This window comes from Pan paniscus, chromosome 2 (genome assembly GCF_029289425.2).
Source record: "Pan paniscus chromosome 2, NHGRI_mPanPan1-v2.0_pri, whole genome shotgun sequence".
Taxonomy (NCBI): domain Eukaryota; kingdom Metazoa; phylum Chordata; class Mammalia; order Primates; family Hominidae; genus Pan; species Pan paniscus.
In genome coordinates this window covers 110,514,110-110,537,785 of record NC_085926.1, presented here as the reverse complement: position 1 = coordinate 110,537,785, position 23,676 = coordinate 110,514,110, and the positions used below count along the sequence as shown (strand labels likewise).

The following is a 23,676-nucleotide window of genomic DNA, read 5'->3' as shown; positions in this document are numbered from 1 at the left end:
TTACAAATGAAAATATGTTTTTCTTCTTTTGGTCTAATCGATCTACATTAAACAATTTTTTTTTTTTTTGGCTTCTAGGCATGCTGAGGTGATGAAGAAAATCATTGAGACTGTTGCAGAAGGAGGGGGAGAACTTGGAGTTCATATGTATCCTTCCCTGTATGTAAGATTAGTGGCAAAATGGCTGTTACGATTTTTTTTTTTTTTTGAGAAATTTAGTGTAACCTTAATGATACAGTAGCTATAACTTGTTTTAACTTCTCATCTGAAAATCCTAGTGGAAGTCTTTCATTTATTTAGAAAATGTTATATTGTGATAGTTATGCCTTGCTTAGTTGATTAGAACATGTCCCCATGTGTAGCAGTAGCTCACCCTTGTTACAGAGGTAACTACTAATTTAGAATAATAATATGAGTATCTTTTTCTTATGTACATTTCCAGTTTAACATGTTACCAAAAATGTACTTTCCCATCAGGTAAAAGTAAAATTAGGTTGTGTCAATCTGAGGTGTCTCTGAAGCAAATAATTCAGCTTAAACAAATACGTTAATTAAAAGGTAATGTACTACGTGAAGTGCTTTAGATATTCTTAAAATATAGTACGTTCATTTTTCTCAAGACAGTAGCACCTTTCTTGTATCTTACTATAGTTTTCCTACTCAGTTTTCTTGGATTGACAAAAGTAATAAATTCAAGTTAATGCCCAAGCAAACTGTTGGATCCTAAAGTACGTGTACTCATAGCATAGATTTATCAAAAACAGTCAAAATCAATGATTTACATGCCAGATAGCTTGAATTAGTTTGATGCTAGGTTAATACTTGACTTGGTGGTGGTTTCTGCTACTATGTGTTAGATTAGATGTGGAGACTAAGGCGCCACGTCTAATCAGACTGTGGGGCATTGCTAATAAAGTGTGTCCCTAAGAAGAACTTTGAACTGATTTGATATTGAAACAAACCAAAAACTTCCAGTCCAAACCATATTTACTCCTGAAGTCCTATTATGCCTAACTGGCACATCTCTGCTGGATGCTAGGTAGCAACTTGGAAGACTGTCTATATATAATTCATAATAGTAATTGGTTTCCCCCAATGAAAAGTAAGCTCCTAATGTTTTTAAGTGCAATGACCATAAAAAAATTTCAGAATTTAATTAAAGACAGTCCAGTAGAGCTGAGTCTTTGGCAAATACATACACTAACCTAGAATCAGTCTACTATACAGGATTTTTATTTAATTTTTTTCTCTTTTGCTATAGTACTTTATTATAGTCTATTCTGCCTCATTTTCTGACATAACTCTAGCAAACTTAAAGGAGTCTAGTAAATGAGTACATTTTGTACTCATTTAAACATGTATAGCTTTGTCCTTTTTATGTCAAAGTAATTGTGCTTATATGAACACCTACTCATTAAGAAGTTTCAAATTCAATAATCGAATGAGTGGTCAGGTAGTCTTAAAGAGCCTCATGTTAAATAGACACAAATTTGCATAGTTGAATTCTTTAATAGACTTAATTTAAGATTTTGTGGGGTTTTTTTGAGAAATTAATGGCTTAATAAAATGGATAATTACAACATGGGCTTAAAACATAGAACTATTTACAAATCTTATTTTCCTTAGCTAAAAACCTTTAGGTATCTTCTTATTTTCTTGAAATTTGTACAAGCTGTCATTCCAACAATAGAATATGACTACACAAGACACTTCACAATGTAATGAAGAGAGCATAAAATCTATCCTAATTATTGGTTCTGATTTTTAAAGAATTAACCCATAGATGTGACCATTGACCATATTCATCAATATATACAGTTTCTCTAATAAGGGACTTATATGTTTATGCATTAAATAAAAATATGTTCCACTACCAGCCTTACTTGTTTAATAAAAATCAGTGCAAAGAGAGTTTTTCTTGTGTCTTATTAAAAGGTTATGATTTGATTTCCCCTAAGTAACAATAAGTGAAGACATCTGTCTTATATAGAATGATGACAGATTATTTTTGGTTTACATTTATGAGGAAGGTATTAAGTGTGTAATAGTCTCAAAACTAGGATTAGAAAATACTGTGTGCTAGTTTTCTCTTACCTTTTCCTGTTCTGCTAATAGTTAATATTTATGAAGCGCTTACTGTGTGCCATGAACTCTAAGTACTATTGTTTCCTAATTGTTGTGTTAAGTTGATATTGATATCACCAAAATTATTTTTTATTAAGGATTCGGGAATATTTATTGTGGTTGCCTGGAGAATACTAGAATTTAAAGGGATAATAAGTTTATTCTGTCATGTCAGTTTATAGATCTTGGTATAGGAGTTTAGAAAGGCAAGTTTTCTGCTCTAGGATACATACTGCAAGCCAAGGAGGAAAACCTAAGCCCTTTATTCTCTTTATACCACTACATGCTTCATCTTTGTTCTTTCAGTAGTCTGCACAAAGTGGAATGGCTAATCTTGTCCATAGTTTTGTTTTATTTTCTCCTCATCATTTAAGAATACCCTCCTTGCTTTCTTTATTTTCCTCCCTTTTCCAATCAATTATTGTATTGCAAGAAAATCTCCATAATGAAGATAATGATTTGGAGGTATTGTGTGTTTGATATGGTATAATATGGAGATAATAAACATGGACATCATCCTCTAATATACTTGAAAATATTGTGCTTGCTCATGTAGCCAGAAAGCTGCTCTCCTTTCTTAAATTGATGTTTTAAACCGATTTTACTGGAATGTTTTATTTTTGAGTATCTTTAAGTTACATGATCTCAAATATTAAATGTTATCACATTGTCGGCATTTTTCTCCCAGTTGTTTTATTTGTCAAAAGTATAGGCATCTTCAATCCCTCAATTCATTTGTTGTTAAGTGGTCATATTTATCTCAGTCACCACTAGGTGGCATAAATAATTTTTTGGTCAAACCTTTTAAATTTCAGGATCTTTTTTACAACTGAAATATTTGTATGGTTATCCAGTGTATAAACAAAAGCTGGTATGTTGATGGTATAAATGTGTTTTTATGAGTTCAGATTTATAGCACTCATTGAAAACTGAGTTTTGATGAACAATAGATTTGTTTGGAAACGCTTGAAATTCAGATTATGGATAATCTTACAAATTTTCACTTTGAGTTTATTTCTAATTTTAGTTTTATAGTATTTTAAAACATCTGATTTACATACATAATAAATGGTATTAACTTTTTTAACTTTTAATTTTAAAATAATTTTATAAAGATTTATGGAACCGTTCCAAAGGTAGCACAAGAGTCCTGTATACTCCTCAGCTTTCTGTATGTTAATATTTTACTAAAAAATTAACACTGATTCTATCAACTACAGATTTTATTCACATTTCCTCAGTTTTCCAACTATTTTTTTTCTATTTCATAATCTAAACTACGATACTATATTGCATTTAGTTGTCATATCTCTTTGTCTCTTCTAATCTGTGACAGTTTCTCTGTGTAAAGTCTTTCATGACTTTGATACTTTTGAAGAGTAATGGTCAGAAATTGTGTACAGTGCTCCTGAACTTACATTTATTTGTTCGTTGTTTCCTCATTATTAGCCTGAGGTTATGAATTTTGGGGAAGCATACCACAGAAGTTACGTGTCTTTCCCTTTGCGTTATGCCTTTCTCATTGCATTTAGTACTACTAAGTCTGTAGTACTTAGTTAAGGTGGTGTCTGCTAGGTTTCTCTACTCTATATAGTTAATATTTATTCCTTTCCATTGTTAGAAGTGAGTCACTAAGTCTATAGAAGTTTATAGCCACAAGGGAAAAGAATTAATCTTTGCTTTCTGGAGAAACCGAGAAACTGCCACAGCAGTAATCAGTAAATTTTGGGAGAGATATTTTGAGGTAATAAAAATATCCAGTTTCTCATTAAATTTCGTTTAGTAATTTTAGCATTCATCAATGAATCTTGCCTGAAACAATTATTATTGTAGTGTTCTACTGATGTGCCTATTCTTTTGCTTATATCACCCCCCTCCCCCCCCTTTTTTTTTGGAGACAGAATCTTGCTCTGTCACCCAGGCTGGAGTGCAGCGACGCGATCTCGGCTCACTGCAACCTCTGCCTCCCTGGTTCAAGTGATTCTCGTGCCTCAGCCTCACAAGTAACTGGGATTATACAGGCATGTGCAACCACGTCTGGCTAATTTTTGTATTTATAGTAGAGACAGGGTTTTGCCATTTTGGCTAGGCTGGTTTCGAACTCCTGGCCTCAAGTGATCTGTCTGCCTCAGCCTCCCAAAATGTTGAGATTACAAGCATGAGCCACCACGCCTGCCCTTCACCCCACCTTGATTAGCGTGGTAAACCTTGAAATAGAGTAGTATGAGCCCGCCAACAATTGTGTACCACACTTCGATAGTGGTATGAACACCATCCTCTCCCTCTTTGGATATTCGGTACAATATTTCAGGTGGGGTATACACCACCTGCAATATTGGAAGTAATATTATTTTCTCCCCCCCCCCGGATATTAGAAACAATATCACAGGGAGTGTGAACAACCCCTGCGATATTTGGAGTAATATCATGGTCTCCCCTCATGAATATTAAAACAATATCGTAGGGGGAGGGAGGTGTACACCCCCTTGGATATTTGATATCATCCTCTTCCCCCCTGGATATTAGGAACAATATCAGGAAGGGATGTACAGACCCTGTGACATTTGCTGTCATATAATTGTCTCTCCCCTAGATATTAGGAAAAATGTAACTGGGGATGTGAACACCCCTGCGATATTGGGAGTAGTATCATCCTCTCCCCCCTTGGATATTAGGAACAATATCACAGGTGGGGTGTACTGCCTCTGCGATATTGGGAGTAAAATTATTCTCTTTTCCCCTGAATATTAGGAAGGGTATCAGAGGGGGAGGGTGTACATTCCCTGCGATATTGAATGTAATCTTATCCTCTCCCTCCCAGCGTATTAAGAACAATATTACAGGAGGGGTGTACACCATCTGCGATATTGAGAGTCATATCATCCTCTTTTGCTCTGGATATTAGAAACAATATCACAGGGTTGTGTACACCCCCTGCTATATTGGCAGTAGTATCATCCTCTCTCCCTGTGGATATTAGGAAGAGTATCACAGGACTATGTACACCCCGTACGGTATTGGGAGTAATACCATCCTCTCTCCCTCTGGATATTAGGAACTGTTTCACAGGGGTGTGTGCACCCCTGCGATATTGGGAGTAATGTCGTCCTGTCGCCCTCTGGATATTAGGAAGAGTAACACAGGGGTGTGTACACTCCCTGCAACATGGGAGGTAATATCATCCTTTGCCCCCGGATGTTAAAAACCAAATCATGGGGGTTGTACACCTGCTGCGATATTGGGAGTAATACCTTCCTCTCTCCGCCTGGATATTAGGAGTAATATCACAGGGGTGTTTACATCACGCGCGATACTGGGAGTAATATCATCCTCTCTCCTCCTGGATATTAGGAACAACATCAAAGGGGGGTGTCCACCCCCTGCCATATTGCTGTAAAACACCCTGTGATATTAAGAGTAATATCATCCTCTCTCCCTCTGGATATTAGGAACAATATCACGGGGTGGAGGGTGTACACCTGTGCGATTTTGAAAGTAATATCCTTTCACCCACGGTTTTTAGAAATGAAATCACAGTGGGTTGTACACCTGGTGCGATATTGGTAGTAATATCGTTCTCTGTTTCCCTGGATATTAGGAACAACATTACAAGGGGGTTGTACACCACCTGCAATATTTGGAGTAATATGATTCTTTGCCCACTTGGGTGTTAGGAACAACATCACGGCGCGGGGGTCGTGGAAAACCCTGGCTATTTTGAAAGTATCATCCCTTTTCCCCTGGATACTATGAACAATATCACAGGAGGGATGTATACCTTCTGTGATATTGGGAGTAATATTATCCTCCCACGCCCTGAATATTTAGAAAAATATCAGAGTGGGGTGTACACCCCTGCGATATTGGGAGGAATATCATCCTCTCCACCCAGGAAATTACTAACAGGGTCACAGGGGGGTGTACTCCCCCTGCGATATTGGGAGTAATGTCCTCCCCAAACCTGGATGTTAGCAACAAGATCACAGAGGGGGTGTACTCACCCTGTGATATTGGAAGTAATATGATCCTCTTCCCCGCTGGATATTGAGAAAAATATCACAGCGCGGGTATACATTTCCTACGCTGTTGGGAGTAATATCATTCTTTTCCTCTCTGGATATTAGGAACAATATCACAGGGGTGGCGTACATTTCCTTCGATATTGGGAGAAATATCCTCTCCCCGTTGGGATATTAGGAACAATATCCCAGGGGGGTGTCCACCCTCTGCGATATTGGGAGTAATATCATCCTCTATTTCCCTGGATGTTAGACACAATATCACAAAAAGGTGTACACCCCCTGTGATATTGGGAGTAATATCCTCTCCTTCCCTGGATATTAGAAAACAATATCATCAGGGGTGAACACCCCCTGCGATAATGGGAATAATATTTTCTCTTTCACAGGCCATTAGGAACAATATCACAGGGGGTGTTTACATACCTTGCGATATTGGAGGTAATATTCTCTGCCCCCCCCCCGGAATATTACCAACAATATCAAACGGGTGGTGTACACCCCCTGTGATATTGGGATTAATGTCATTCTCTCCACCCCTGGATATTAAGAACAATATCACGGCGGGGGGTGGTACACCCCCAGTGATATTGGGAATAATGTTATCCTCTCCTTCCCTGGATATTAGGAACAACATCACAGGGGGGGTGTACACCTTCTGTGATATTGGAAGCAATATTATCCTCTCCCCAGCTGGATATTAGAAAAAATATCACACATGATGTACACCCACTGTGATATTAGGAAGAATATTACAGGGTGTACACCCACTCTGACTTTAGGAGAAATAGCTCCCTAAAATATCACAAGCAATATCACAGGGTATACGGTAATATCTCCCTAGGGTATTACAAATACTATCACAGGGTGTACACCCACTGTGATAACAGGAGTAATACGTCCCAAGGATATTACAAATAATATCACAGGCTGTACACCCACTATGACATAAGGAGTGATATCTCCCTAGGATATTACAAATAACATCACGGAATGTACACCCATGGTGTGCACCTACCCTGATATTAGGAGTAATATCTACCCAGGACATAACCAGTAACAGCACAGGGTGTACATACATGACGTACACCCACTGTGATGTTATGAGAACTGTCTCCCTAGGATATTACGAATAACATCACAGAGTGTACACACATGGTATACACCCACTGTGGCACTAGGAATAATAACTTTCTAAGATACTACGAATAGCATCACAGAATATAAACACATGGTGTACACCCACTGTAACATTAGGCGTAATTTCTCCCTAGGGTATTACGAGTAACATCTAAGTGTGTACACACATGGTGTACACCCACTGTGACATTAAGGGTAATATCCCCCTAGGATATTACGAATAACATCACAGGGTCTTCACACATGGTGTACACGCACTGTAATATTAGGAATAATATCTCTGTAGGGTATTAATGAATAATATCAAAGGGTGTACAGCCACTGTGATATTAGAGGTCATATATCTCTAAGATATTATGAATAGTATCACAGGGTGTACACCCACTCTGATATTGGGAGCAATATCTCTCTAGGATATTACAAATAATATCACAGAGTGTACACCCACTGTGATATTAGAAGAAATATCTCTCTGGGATATTACGAATTATATCACAGAGTATACACACATGGTGTACACCCACTTTGATATTAGGAGTAATATCTTCCTAGGACATTACAAATTATATCACAGTGTACACCCACTGTAATATTAGGAGTCAAATCTCTCTAGCTTATTACAAATAATATCACAGGGTGTACACCCACTGTGATATTAGGAGTAATATCTTCCTAGGGTATTACGAATAATTTCAGAGGGTGTACACATATGGTGTACACTCACTGTGATATTAGGAGTGATATCTACCTAGTATATAACAAATCACAGGGTGTACACCCACTTTGATATTAGCTGTAATATTTTTCTAAGTTGTTACAAATAAGATCAGGGTGTACAAACATGGTGTACACTCACTGTGATATCAGGAGTTGTATCTCCGTAAGATATTATGAATAATATCACAGGGTGTACACCCACTGTATTATTAGGAGTAATAGTTCTGTAGGATATTACAATTAATATCACAGGGTGTACACCCACTGTGATATTAGGAGCAATATCTTTCTAGGATATTACAAATAATATCACAGGGTGTACGCCCACTCTGATGTCAGGAGCAATATCTCTCTAGGATATCAAAAATAATATCACAGGGTGTACAATCTCTGCCTTCCAGGTTCTAAGGGATTCTCCTGCTTCAGCCTCCTGAGTAGCTAGGGTTACCTGCCACCACGCCTGGCTAATTTATTTTCACTAGAGACCGGTTTCACCATGTTGGCCAGGCTGGTCTGGAACTCCTGACCTCAGGTGATCCATCAGCCTCCGCCTCCCAAAGTGCTGGGATTACAGGTGTGAGCCATCATGCTCGGCCAAGAGTTATATATTCAATTAATTTGGAAACACAGCTCCCATATTTGAGTGTGCATGTACTTTTATGAAGAAATGACGTCAGAAAACCTAAGGATGATAATTAATATGAAAAGTAACTGGCATGTTAAAAGGTCTTCCGATTAAGAACTGTATAAGGTTTGATTTCGTTTTTAGATAATGCTGTCCTAGCTCTTGTATCGTCCTTTTAAATATTCTACATCAAAGGAATTTGTAGCACAGTGTCAGAATAAAATAAAGTGTATTTCACTGCTTCTGAATTTCTTTCAATTAGACTGAGATCTTTTTCTTAAAGAGAGAAGAACATTTTTATTTGCATTTTATTTTTTCTGAAAAGAGTAGGCCATATTTTACTGAGATCATGGATTTGTTATATATTACATTTTGGTCTTCTAACATTCTTCAGTGGATTTTCTCTAAAGTATGTACAGAAAGAGTTGAATAGCAAAAAAGTAAATCATGTAATAATTCTGAGATTTCTGGGTTTGTCACAACTGAGAAATATTGCTGACGGTGTATGGTCCTCAAATGTGAAAATGTTCCTTGTGAATTGCTTGTATCCAAAACATACACACAGCATTAAGGGCTGGTTTTTATCTTTTATTTTTCCAATCCTCTTTTCTTCTCAAAAAAAGAGGTGTCCAAGTCACACAGAGCCATAGAATCTCACAGGTGTCTCAGAATTCCTCCTCCAGGGACTCTCAGAGGATCCAGAACTGCAGCCCGTCCTCGCTGGGCTGTCCCTGTCCATGTACCTGGTCACGGTGCTGAGGAACCTGCTCATCATCCTGGCTGTCAGCTCTGACTCCCACCTCCACACCCCCATGTACTTCTTCCTCTCCAACCTCTCCTGGGCTGACATTGGTTTCACCTCGGCCACGGTTCCCAAGATGATTGTGGACATGCAGTCGCATAGCAGAGTCATCTCTTAAGCGGGCTGCCTGACACAGATGTCTGTCTTTGTCCTTTTTGCATGTATAGAAGACATGCTCCCGACTGTGATGGCCTATGACTGATTTGTGGCCATCTGTCACCCCTGCACTACCCAGTCATCATGAATCCTCACCTCTGTGTCTTCTTAGTTTTGGTTTCTTTTTTCCTTAGCCTGTTGGATTCCCAGCTGCACAGTTGGATTGTGTTACAATTCACCTTCTTCAAGAATGTGGAAATCTCTAATTTTTTCTGTGATCCATCTCAACTTCTCAACCTTGCCTGTTCTGACGGCATCATCAATAGCATATTTATATATTTAGATAGTATTCTGTTCAGTTTTCTTCCCATTTCAGGGATCCTTTTGTCTTACTATAAAATTGTCGCCTCCATTCTAAGAATTTCATCGTCAGATGGGAAGTATAAAGCCTTCTCCATCTGTGGCTCTCACCTGGCAGTTGTTTGCTTATTTTATGGAACAGGCATTGGCGTGTACCTAACTTCAGCTGTGTCACCACCCCCAGGAATGGTGTGGTGGCGTCAGTGATGTATGCTGTGGGCACCCCCATGCTGAACTCTTTTATCTACAGCCTGAGAAACAGGGACATTCAAAGCGCCCTGTGGAGGCTGCGCAGCAGAACAGTCGAATCTCATGATCTGTTCCATCCTTATTCTTGTGTGGGTAAGAAAGGGCAACCACATTAAATCTCTACATCTGCAAATCCTGCCCCTTAGTCCCATTATTTTTGTTGCTTGATGGCTTTTATTCCTTTCCACTTTTCCTATGTGAATATTGCTTTTTTCATTATGTCTTTGACTGGAATGGGTAAGTATTCTGGGATCCTTTGTGTAGCATAAACCTTATGACTGAATCCTCTATACCTGGGCGGCCTCCTTTAGTTTCTGAGCAATAACCCTGTCATCCATGTGGAATCACAACCATCTTTTTATATACAGGAAGTCCTCACTTCATTTTGGAATTCCCTGAAAATTGACTTTATGGAAACAATGTACAGCTGGTACTCCAACACCATTGTTTTGTTCAAAGTTGTTTAGTTGTAATGTTGATGAGGAATAAGTGGTTTCACTATCCATAATTTTGTTTAAAGGTGAAGTTTCCAAGAGACTTTCAAAGATGTTAAGTGAGGACATACTGTACATCAAATTCATATCCTCTTCCAGAGTTCATGTGGAACTTCTTTATAAACTGCTTCTAGAGAATCTATTTAGGCAGATTATGTGTAGAGATCCATGTCACCGGTCCTCAATCTTGGCTTTGAATCAAATCACCCGGGGCACTTACAAATGATGAGGCCTGGGTCTCATGACCTGAGATTCTGATTTACTTGCACCTGTGTGGGTATGCGGATTTTTTTTTTTTTTTTTTTTTTTAAAGCACCAGAGGTGGTTCCAGTGATGAAGTTTTTAGAGGCATCAAACTCCAATGAGTAAGAACAGAAGTTAATTGTAATACGATTTCTTCAAATATTATCTTCAAATGCATTGTCCTTCAACACCATACAAATTTTTATTATGCTGTTTTTTCTTACCATTTGGCATTTTCTTTTTTTCTTTTTTCTTTTCTTTTCTTTTTTTTTTTTTTTTGAGACCGAGTTTCACTGTTGTTGCCCAGGCTGGAGTGCAATGGCATGATCTCGGCTTACTGCAACCTCTGCCTCCCGTATTCAAGCGATTCTCCTCTCTTAGCCTTTCAAGTAGCTGGGATTACAGGCATGCACTATCACGCCCAGCTACTTTGTTTTTTTTTTTTTTTTTTTTTAGTACAGACTGTTTCTCCATGTTGGTCAGACTGGTCTTGAACTCCCGACCTCAGGTGATCCGCCCGCTTCGGCCTCCCAAAGTGCTGGGATTACAGGTGTGAGCAACAGCGCCCAGCCACCACTTAGCATTTTCATTTTACATTTGTTGAAGTTATAGATTTATACACACATTGATTGCTGTTTTATTATACACTTGCATATCCATAAAATGGGAAATAGAAAAGAATAAAATGGGCACAGTATCCCTAAAGTTTCACATTCTGAGACATTTAAAAAATATTTGCTTTTTAGAAATTTGTGTCAATTAAACTGGTATACACATACAATGAAGTATTATTCAGCCTAAAAAGGACTAAAATCCTCTCCACTGCAGAAAAAATGGATGAGATTTCAGGTCTGTATATTAAGTGAAATAAGCCAGGAACAGAATGACAAATATTACATGTCCTCACTTACATGTAGGAACAAAAAAGAAAATCTTGGCCAGGTGTGGTGGCTCAGGCCTGTAATCCCAGCACTTTGGGAGGCCGAGTTGCACGGATCACTTGAGGCCAGGAGTTCGAGACCAGCCTGACCAACATGGTGAAACCCCGTCTCTACTAAAAACACAAAAAATTAGCCATGCATGGTGACGCGTGCCTGTAGTCTCAGCTACTCGGGAGGCTGAGGCCCAAGAATCCCTTGAACTCTGGAGGCAGAGGTTGCAGTGAGCCCGGATTGTGCCTGTATACTCCAACCTGGGCAACAGAAAGAGACTCCATCACACACATACACACAAAAGGAATCTCAGGAAGGTGGAGAGTATAAAGGTGGTTAGCAGACGCTAGGAAGAAAAGGGGTGGGATAGGGAATGAAGAGAAGTGGATAATTGGGTCCCAAAATACAGAAGGATGGAATAAGTGAGTTGTAGTGTTTGCTAGTACAGCACGAAAATTTTAGTTCACAAGAATTTCTTGCATACTTCCAGATGCTTTGGTAAGTAGCTTCCTAACTTTCTCATTATGCTGGTTTTTAAGCTATTCTCTTTCTGCTCCTGAAATCATGCTGGTTTTTTGTTTTTGTTTTTTTGAGACAGAGTTTCACTCTTGTTGCCCAGGCTGGAGTGTAATGGTGCGCGATCTTGGCTCACTGCAACCTCTGCGTCCTGGGTTCAAGTGATTCTCCTGCCTCCACCTCCTGAGTAGCTGGGATTGCAGGCATGCGCTAGCACGCCCAGTTAATGTTGTATTTTTAGTAGAGACGGGGGTTTCTCCCTGTCGGTCAGGCTGGTCTTGAACCCTTGACCTCAGGTGATCCATGCACCTCAGCCTCCCAAAGTGCTGGGATTACAGGCGTGAGCAACCGTGCCCGGCCCATGCTGTATCCTTATCTGTTGTCTGTTGTTGTTTGTTTGTTTTTGAGCCCAGGAATAACTTCTCACCTATGTGTTCAAATGATTTTTAACATGAGTGCTAAGAAAGTCCAGCAATCTCACTACTGGGTATTTATCCGGAGGAAAGAAAATCTATGTATCAGAGAGATTCCTGCACCTTCATGTTTATTGTAGCACTGTTAAAAATAGTCAAGATATGAAATGTCCATCAAAAGATGAATGGATAAGGTGGTGTATATACACAAAATGGAATTCTACTTGGCCATAAAAAAGAATGAAATCTTCTAATTTGTGGCAACATGGATGAACCTGGAGGGCATGTTAACTGAAATAAGATGGCTCAGAAGGATAAACACCACATGTTCTCACTCATATGTAGGAGCCAAAAAAAAAAGAGCTCATAGAGAGTATAATTGTGGTTTTTAGAGTCTGGGAAGGGTAGTGGGGAAGGAAGAGTAGTGGGGAGGAGAGGATACGGAGAAGTTTGTTAACAGATAAGAAATTATAGCTAAAGAGGAGGAATAAGTTCTAGTGTTCTGTAGCACTGTAAGGGAAATATTGTGTATTTTTTAAAAAGCTAGAAGAGGATTTTTATTTTGAATGTTCACATCATAAATGTTTGAGATAATGAATATGCTTAATTACCCTGACTTGATCATTACACATTGTATACATATATTGAAATACTACTATATATCCCATAAATATGTAGTTATCACATGGCAAAGAAAGAAAAACAATGAAATATTAATAGGCAATTTACAGAAACCCAAAAGTCCAACGAGTGTGTAAAGATACTCAAACCTCTCAGAGAGATATGTATTAAAACAATAAGATGCCTCTTTATCTAGTGAAAAATTAGGCTGGATAGTTATTAGCATTCAAAGAAATGTGAAGGTAGAGGAACTCTTGTGCACTGCTGATAGGGTATAGACCAGCACAGCCATTTTAGGGAGTAACCTGGCAGTATCGAATCCAATTGAGTATACCTCACTCCTGAGTTTATACCACAAAAGAATACATGCAGAGGACCTTAAAGGATTGTATAGGAGGATGCTCACTGCTGTGTTGGTTGTGGTGGCAGGAGTTGGAAGCAATCTGGTCTCTTACTACTGATAGACTTACAAGGGATTATGCAGCAATTAGAAAGAGATACACGTGAAACAACATGAATAGATCTTAAATATAGATCTGAATTTTTAAAAGTTATTTGTAGTTAGCTCTACCATTTTTATTTGGTTACCTATATGGCAACATAAATATAATATCTAAACCCAAACTCCTGGTTTTATATCTGCTGCCAAAAAAGTAACTACCACAACTGAACTAACAATTAAAACCCTTGCTCCTCTAATAATCTTTCTCATCTCAGTTAATGCCACTACTCTCCTCAAAATTTGTCCTGAGCCAAAAATTTTAGGAGCCACCTTTTGTTCCTCTTTCTCTCTACACTCACTCCACTAACACATATCCCAGCTCTCAGGAACAAGCTCTGTCCTCTCTACCTCCAAAATACATCCTGGTGCATAGGATTTTCTGTCCTGAAGTAGCACCTCATGTGATTCCAATGCAGGAGTTTCCTGAATCACACTTTGAGAAACTCTGAAAACATGCTCTCCTGCTCTGTTGAGGAGTAAGCTTTTCCTCTTTGGTAATTTTAGGAAGATTATAATTTTTGGCTTTTTAGAATAAAGATCGTTGTGATTCCATTGTTAATAATCAGTGAGTCAAAAGATCCCAACTAGTAATATCATTCCAGTTTTATCACCAACACAGCTGACAGATTGAAAGTTTAATGAACAGCAAGTAATTAAGGCCTAGGCTTTAGAACCAATATTTAATTCCCGGGTCTGTTACTTTTAGTTGTGTAACCTTGGTTTGTTTATTTACCTCTGAACCCCTAGGTTCCACATCTACAAAATGAGGAGAGCATTATCTAGCCATAGAGTTGTTAGGAGGATTTGGATGTAAAGCATGTGGCACAGTGCTTGACCTTGACAGGGCTGCTGCTAAAATGACAATAATGATAATAATCACTATTGCTGTGACTACTACCACTACTAGAACTTCTAGTTTTGAGGCCACAAATACTAAGAACATCCAGCAGAGGGCAATGGAACAGCACAAGATTTAAGTTAGTATATGAGCCTACTGGAGATGTGTCACATTTACCAAGCATTATTTCTACTTTTATATTTCTTATTTTAATGGAAAGAAGAGATGGATGTTATTGATGGACCTCTTTTATATTTGAGATTCTCACTTCCCCAATTATTGAAGAATGATGGTACATCTATATCTGTACAATCCTCGCTTAGAACTTGCAATCTCAATCTCCTAATGTATTAGTCTGTTTTCACGCTGCTGATAAAGACATACCCGAGACTGGGTAATTTATAAAGAAAAAGAGGTTTAGTGGACTCACAGTTCCACATGGGTGGGGAGGCCTCACAATCATCACAGAAGGAGAAAAGGTATGTCTTACATGGCAGCAGGCAAGAAAGAAATGAGAGCCAAGCAAAAGGGGAAACTCCCTATAAAATCATCGGAACTTGTGAGACTTAGTCACTATCACAAGAACAGTATAGGAGAAACTGTCCCCACGATTCAATTACCTCCTACCTGGTCCCTCCCACAACATGTGGGAATTATGGGAGCTACTCTTCAAGATGAGATTTGGGTGGGGACACAAACCATATCACCTAACATCTTTCAAATTTTTTAAATTTAAAAAAATTTTTTATAGAGACAGGGTCTTCTATGTTGCCCAGGCTGATCTAGAACTCCTGGGCTCAAGTGATCCTCTCACCTCGGCCTCCCAAAGTGTTGGGATTACAGGTATGGGCCACTGCACCTGGCCCTCCTAACAGCTTTGTCCCTTACCCCAGTGTCCCACTTTCTAAATAATGAGAGGAGTGGAATAAATATTTGGTTTTTAAGTCCTGTACCCAAGAGCCGTTGGTGCTGTTGAGCTGCATCAGGGCTGTCAGGGATAAGTAGGAAGGCTCCACTTCTCTCCCCACCACTGTCTACCAAAGTAACTCAGCATTTATCTGTTTGATATATTGGATTTTCTCATAAGATTTTATTTTGAAAAAAAAAAAAGTTAAAAAATAGATGCTCACAAATGCCCCTTCTGCCTCTATCCAAAGAATCTAGTTTGCTGGGGCCTTTGTTGTTGTTTTAACAAATAATAGTATTTCTTGTCTAGCATTTTTTAACATTTGGCCAGTTCATCAGTTGCAAAATCAGTTATTGTGTCTTTCTTAATATGAAATGATGGAGTACAATAAAACAAGTAAAAATATCAACATACATTAGCAAGAAAAAATTTTGTTCTTTGTTCCAGCTATGTCTGTCTATGCATACTGGGTAGAGTGGTAAAATTAATTTCATATTGTAGATTGTGAAAAATTTGAAATTTTGAAAGCCACTGCTATATATATATTGAAAATTTGAAAGCCACTGCTATATATATTGATACAGTTTTTGCTTTTATCACTGTATTAATCTGCTAAGGCTGCAATAACAAACTACCACAGATTGAACAGAATGGCTTAAACAACAGAAATTTATTTTCTCACAGTTCTTGGGGCTAGAGTATAAGAAGATGTTAGCAGGGTTGTTTCCTCTGAGGCCTCTCTCTTTGGCTTGTAGGTGGTTGTCTTCATGTTCACATGGTGTTCTTCCTCTATGCATATTGTTAAAGAAAAAATTATTTTATAATGCTTGTTGATGGGCATTTAGGTTGATTCCATGTCTTTGCTTTTTGTGAATAGTGCTGCAGTGAACATATATGTGCATGTATCTTTATAATTGAATAATTTATATTCCTTTGGGTATATACCCAGTAATGGAATTGCTGGGTCAAATGATATTTCTGGTTCTATGTCCTTGAGAAATCACCACACTGTCTTCCATAATGGTTGTTCTAATTTACATTCCTACCAACAGTGTAAAACTGTTCTTATTTCTCCACAGCCTCACCAGCATCTGTTGTTTTTTGACTTTTTAGTAATCACCATTCTGACTGGTGTGAGATGGTATCTCATTGCGGTTTTGATTTGCATTTCTCTAATGATAAGGGATGTTGAGCTTTTTTTCATATGTTTGTTGGCTGTACTTCTTTTGAGAAGTATCTATTCATGTCCTTTGCCCACTTTTTAATGGGGTTGTTTTTTTTTTTCTTGTAAATTTGTTTAAGTTCCTTGTATACTCTGGATATTAGACCTTTGTCAGATGGATAGATTGAAAATGTGGTACATATACACCATGGGATACTATGCAGCCATAAAAAGGAACAAGATCATGTCCTTTGCAGGAACATGGTTGGAGCTGGAAGCCATTATCCTCAGCAAACTAACACAGGAACAGAAAACCAAAGGCCACATGTTCTCACTTATAAGTGGGAGGTGAACAGTGAGAACACATGGACACAGGGAGGGGAACAACACACCCTGGGGTGGGGGTTGGGGAAGGGAGAGCATCAAGAAAAGTAGTTAGTGTATACTGGGCTTAATACCTAGGTGATGGGTTAATAGGTGCAGCAAACCACCATGGCACATGTTTACCTGTGTTTACTTATGTAACAAACCTGCACATCCTGCAGGTTATGTACCCCGGAATGTAAAATAAAATAAAAAACTAAAGTTCAGATCTTGAAATTGTAAAACAGAGAACATAAAGCAAACACATTTAATATGTTACAAAGAAAATGAGAAATGCAATAATAATAATAATAATAATAATAATAATACTTATTAAAGCACAGTGAAGAAGACTTTATTCAGGACCATTGCAATAGGTATAGGTAACACCACAATGAGATTTTGCAGCGTGGGAGAAAGATTGGACTTAATTCCAAACACAGCATGGGCAAGTGGGAATTTATAGCCAAGGAGCAGTGTGGGGGTCAATGGATGGAAAATTACTAAAAGGAAACATCAGGGGTGAGGAAGATTTCAGCTAAACCAACTTCACAGGATTCTTGCTAAAAACAGAACAAGGTGATTTATTACCTGTGGGATAGTGGAGGATGAGGAACTTGATCAGATATCATGGTTGATCAGCTACTGGGGGAGAGGGGTTCTTGCTAAATGAGTTTTTGGATAAAGCAGATTTTACAAGGAGGTGCACAGATGGGCCTAGGAGAAGGTTAGGGAGCCTGACTGAAGTTTGGTCAAGTTAGAATCTGTGTCAATATCTGTACAAAATTCCTCTTCTTACAAGGACATAAATCATATTCGATTAGGGCCTACCCTACTGACTTCATTTTAACTTAGTTACCTCTTTAAAGACCCTATTTATAAACACAGTCACATTCTTAGGTATTGGGTATTAGAAGTTCAGCATGAAATTTGGTGTAACACACTTCAGTCTATAATGATCACATAAAAAATCTTGGAGATCAATCCATACAAACACACAAAGGCTGCTTCATTTTATTTCATTATTGGACTATATTTCCTTCTCCTTCTGTCTTACTCCCCCCTACACAACCTCAAATAATAATTAGTGCTTTTGTAAAGGATTATGAGTTCATTGTAAAAATTGCAAACAAGTACAAAAAAGAAAATAAAAAATCAGGTCCATTATTATCTCTTGGAGCTAATATTTTTGACATTTTGATGAATATTCTTTTAATGAGCCCTTTGTGTCTAAATACATATATAGATGTATATGTTCATGAATATATGTAAATGAGTATATGGATATGTATGCATTAACCAAAACTGGGATTGTACCATTTATGTTTTCCTGTAATCCTCGTTCACTAAACAATATGAGGGGACCGTCTTCTTTAAGAAATATATTAATAGATCTATATTATGATTAACAATGCTTACCTAGTATTTAGTTGTATGGATGTTCAATTAATCATCTAACAGGTCATTTAATTTGCTTATATTTTTTCTGTTATAATCAAGACTTATGTCTTGATTACATCTTTGCACACTTGTGTGATAATTCCCATGGAGTAAATTCTTGGAAGTAAGAATACAAAGTTGGCAGCCACTTTACTATTTTAATATGTACAATAATTCTAAGCTATCTTCTAAATAGTTTATACTGATTTATACACTCACCACAAAAATAAAAAAAACATGAGTTCTTATATATCTACACTGTCACTAATAATATTAGAATGTATTATTTAGCATTTTTAAAAATAAAATTAGTTTTTATTTGCACTTACAAGTGAAAGCATCTTTTCTCCCAACATTTTATTTACAACATACAACAAAGTTTGAATTCATTTTACAGCGAGCACTAATGCACACCATCTTGATTCTACCATTAACATTTTACTATAGTAACAATATAACTATCCTTCTATCTGTACCTTTACCCATCCATTAATTCATCTTTTAAAATGCATTTTAAAGGAATTTACAGGAATCCATACACTTTACCCAAATTGCAGTTGACCATTGAAAACACAGGTTTGAAATGTTTGAAATGTGCAGGTCGACTTATATGTGGATTTTTTTCAATACATATATTGGAAATTTTTTTGGAGATTTGTGACGATTTGAAAAAACTCAGATGAACCACTTAGCCTAGAGATAACAAAAAAATTAAGAAAAAGTTATGTCATGAGTGTATAACATATAACAAAATATAAAAAGTTATTTATCAAAACTGACACAAGCAAACACACACCATACACGGTGCCATTTGCAGTTCAGAAAAATATAAACAAATGTAAAGGCAGTATTAAACTACACAAAATTAACTGTAGTACATACTTGACTCAGCTGAGTGACCAGAGGCCTTGTGAGTGTATCTGAGCAAGGGATTAGGGGGGTTGAACCCCTGTGCAGCAGCCCTACAGGGAAATGCCCAACAAAAATTATTTTTTAAAAAGGCTCATCCAGGAAACGCATATAAGGGCTGGTCACCTGGCGTTTTGAGTCCTCTCACAGGTCATAGACCTCTGGAGAGAGAAACTGAAACACTTAAGAGGGTGAAAATGACTCAATGGTAACACACTGTGGAGTCTTGAGTGCAAGCAGCCCACATCACCACACAAAAACGCTAGGCCACAGCTCAGTTATTTTAAGAAAAAAAATGAGAAAATAATAATCTAAGAATGAGGAGAAAACAAGGAGAATGATCCCCTTTCAAGCACTCCATAGGTTTTATGGCACCTCCACTTGCCAGAGTTTATGTGAAATGGAAGTAATATGGTATTTGTGCATATATATGTTAATGAAAAAGAGCACTAAGGTCAACCTGCAAACTATAGAGTTCCTAAGTTCTCTTTTTTCCCTATTTTCCTTTCTGCCAGCTTTAAATCTGCTGTTATTTTTCTATTAAGATACAAAGCACTGTTTGGACTCAGCAAGCTTTTTGTTTGCAAGCGGGTGAATTTGTGTTTGCCTCATGGCTTAAGTTCTGAAGTAAAAGCTATAAGATTGTGTGTGTGTGTGTGTGTGTGTGTGTGTGTGTGTGTTTGTGTGCGTGCATATTTAAAAGGCCTTTATAATTTATGTAATTTTATGTTGAATTGGCAATTAAATCCATTTTAATTTCCCTCTAGCACAGGAGACTTTTTCTTTCAGTACCTTATAATGTAAATTTTGCTGTTTGATTTTCACCAGTTTCCTTTAATATGCAAATTTAAGGCTAGTTAGCTGACAACTGCCTAGGGTAGTAAAACAGGTTATCAAGAAATTGAGGCTGGGCACAGTGGCTTACTCCCGTAATCCCAGCACTTTGGGAGTCTGAGGCAAGTGGATCACTTGAGGTCAGGAGTTCAAGACCAGCCTGGCCAACATGGTGAAACCTCATCTCTACTAAAAATACAAAAAAATTAGCCAGGTGTGGTGGCACATGCTTGTAATCCCAGCTACTCAGGAGGCTGAGGTACAAGAATTGTTTGAACTTGGGAAGCAGAGGTTGCAGTGAGCTGAGATTGCGCCACTACACTCCAGCCTGGACAACACAGTGAAACTCCGTCTCAAAGAAACAAAAAAAAATTTGAAAGTCTTAAGATAGGGAAAAAAGATCTTTAAGAATCTATAAAGTGTACTTCTGTCAGCATACCTAATACATCTATGTATTTATGCATTGTGTACATGATGTTTCACTACTGAAAATATGAACTCTAATTAATTGGCTTATGAAAATAAAAGTGCTTGAATCAAATATGTTATCAGGAAAAAGGACTAGTCAAATGCTTTTTCAAGTTTACATAACTTAAGTAAAATCTTTAATAAATAAGCTAGCTTTAAAATTATTGCTAAATTAATATTAGAAATGTCTTACAAATTGCCAGCATACATTTTTGTTTGTGTTTATTATTCAAGCAATTTCCTACTTATCCCTGCCAAATTCTATAAGGTGTCAAAATTTGGCACAGGGGTTACAAAACTATAAACCCGACCTAATACAGAATTATCTTTGCTTATGTAATTTTTAATAAATAAGACATTGATATTGGTTTAATGAAAATAGCTACATCTTGAATTTAGTATGATTACCCATAACTTCTTGTCTTGTGGCTTTAGGAGGTCTAGTCCACAGGCAGTAAGGTATGTTTTGGAAAAGGACTGTTACCATCTTTGTTTCAAAGCTAAACTATAAACTAAGTTCCTCCCAAAGTTAGTTTGGCCTATGCACAGGAATAAACAAGGACAGGTTGGAGGTTAGAAGCAAGGTGGAGTCAGTTAGGTCAGATCTTTTTCACTGTCCCAGTTATAATTTTGCAATGGCAGTTCCATAACTTTAAATAATGACTATTGCAATTTTCATAAACAATCTAGGTAAATGATTAAAATAAAATAATTGGGCAAATGTAATGGGATAAATACTTGTAGACAAACTCATTATAATTTAGAATCTAAAGTTATATTAAATAATAGATATTCCATTGTTTGGGTATTTTCCAATAATATATTGTAGGAAAGCATTCTTTCTAAAATCAAAAGTGTGTCATTTTTTAAAAGGTGAACAATTTTTGTCTAATTCAAAGCTTATTTAAAGGTTATGTATAAAACAAGGCAAAAGGAACCAGGAAATAAAAGAGATATAAAGAAAGTTTTAAAAATAAAGAGGTTTTTTTTTTTTTTTTTCCTGTAAGAAAGCTTAAAGAGACATAATTTTATATGAGAAAGAATCATTTATGGTAAGTTTAGTCCTAGAATAAAATGACAGGTTGTTTAAAGAAAAGGGATGTTCAGCACAAACCAGAAAGTCCAAACATGTCATGAACAGTCTGTGTAAGTCACAATAAGAGAATTTATATATTACAAAAAACTTTTATATGTTAAAGTTGTCTATAATTAAAGGGAAATTCTAATGGTCTTTCTAGAGATTAGGCTTGATGTAAGAAAAAAAAACACTTATACACTAAATATTTGGTTAGAACAATGAAGTTTTCTTAAGGGATTGTTTTACTCTTTCTTTCTTTTTTTTTTTTTTTTTAAGGAGTCTCACTCTGTCGCCCAGGCTGGAGTGCAGTGGCGTGATCTCCACTCACTGCAACCTCCACCTCCCAGTTTCAAGCAATTCTCCTGCCTCAGCCTCCCGAGTAGCTGCGACCACAGGCGCCTGCCACCACACCTGCTAATTTTTTGTATTTTTAGTAGAGACGGGGTTTCACCATGTCAGCCAGGATGGTCTCGATCTCCTGACCTCATGATCCACCCGCCTCGGCCTCCCAAAGTGCTGGAATTACAGGTGTGAGCCACCACACCCAGCCAAGGGATTGTTTTACTCTTAATAAATTATAATATATTTTAATTTTTTAAACTCAAAGTTCAACTTTTATTGCATCTCACCATTTTCAGTTTTCTCTTCCCTTTTAAAGGGTGCAAAATAGTAATACTCCCCTTCAACTCATTTTCAGTTCATATAAATTTGTTACCTTGAGTTCTGTTTGTTGTGGCCTGATGCTAACAATGTTTTCTGAAAGATCTAAAGGAAATGTTTTCTTCCAACATAATGTTCTGTGGAGGGCAGAAGGTCTTTTCTTTTGCCTTTTGGTAACTGGCCTACCAGATTTTATGGTTTATAAAAACTATTCCTGTGCCATTATTATTAAGTTTTGGTGTGCTTAGGATGAAGAATGAAACAAAAAAATTTTAATTAAGGTTATTACATTCATGTATCTTTCTGTATGTTCTTTTAAAGTCCTTGTGACATTGAGTTACAGGGCTTTGACTCCTGGGTCTAAAAAGGACACCAAGTCCTGCTAAATCTTAAACACTGACCAAAATGAAAGCCTCATTTTCACACCCAGTAGAAGATGCCAATCAAAATAAACTGTATTCCTGAAACACAGGGCCAGAAATTAAAGCTATTCAACTCCTTGAGGCCCTGGGACTATCACAGAAGAGGTAGGGATGTAAGATTGTAATAGCCAATTTTGAGAGATAAAATAAGTTCAGTTTCTCTATAAGTTAATCATTAATGTCAAAGGCACTGATGCAAGACCAGCATATGGGCTCTTGAGTCAGATTAACAAGGTTTTCTTAAAGCATTAACTGACTCCTTAATAAATGTTATAAAGCTTATAAAAGGCTTATGGAAGTTATATCTTATGGTCAAGATTAAACTTTTATAGACTGTTGATAAAATTTTGAAAAACAAATTTAATAGGCTTCATGCTGTTTCATTAGGGTTTATTGTTTTGAAAATTAAGTCTCCTCTCCCAAAGAATAAAGGTTCTTACCTTTTTTTTTTGAAATCCTTGAGTTATCACTTTGGTCAAATGAATGACTTATTTTACAATGACCTGTGATATCAAGTGTTTTAAACCTTTGATATTTGACAAACTTTCCAAAATCAAATTAAAAATTATGTATTTTTCTGACCTAATTAATCCTTTAAGATATTAGGTTCCCTAGAGTCCAAAAATGACATAATTTGGCATATTTAGTATAAAAATTACACAGGAAGCGTTGTCAAATATGAAATGGTGATTGGTTTCGTTTGGGCTGTAGTTGTATAACTGTATTATTGATATGTGTTCCA

At 37.2% G+C, this 23,676-nt stretch overlaps 1 protein-coding gene and 1 pseudogene across 2 annotated transcripts in view; both read left to right on the top strand.

Annotated features, from left to right (window-relative positions):
- The window catches only part of ATG3 (autophagy related 3), a 28,781-nt gene extending 26,870 nt beyond the window's left edge, over positions 1-1,911 (top strand). The window contains exons 11-12 of one of the 2 annotated variants that reach the window (XM_003825094.6): positions 79-147; positions 1,641-1,911. In XM_003825094.6, coding sequence (XP_003825142.1) covers positions 79-147; positions 1,641-1,722 — 151 coding nt within the window. In that variant the 3' untranslated portion in view covers positions 1,723-1,911. Of the gene's footprint in view, positions 1-78 lie in introns of both variants that reach the window. The other variant, XM_034957080.3, reaches the window with a different exon arrangement.
- A 3,313-nt stretch (positions 1,912-5,224) lies between these two features.
- Positions 5,225-12,822, top strand: LOC106634594 (olfactory receptor 7E24-like; annotated as a pseudogene).
- The last annotated feature ends 10,854 nt before the right edge of the window (positions 12,823-23,676 follow it).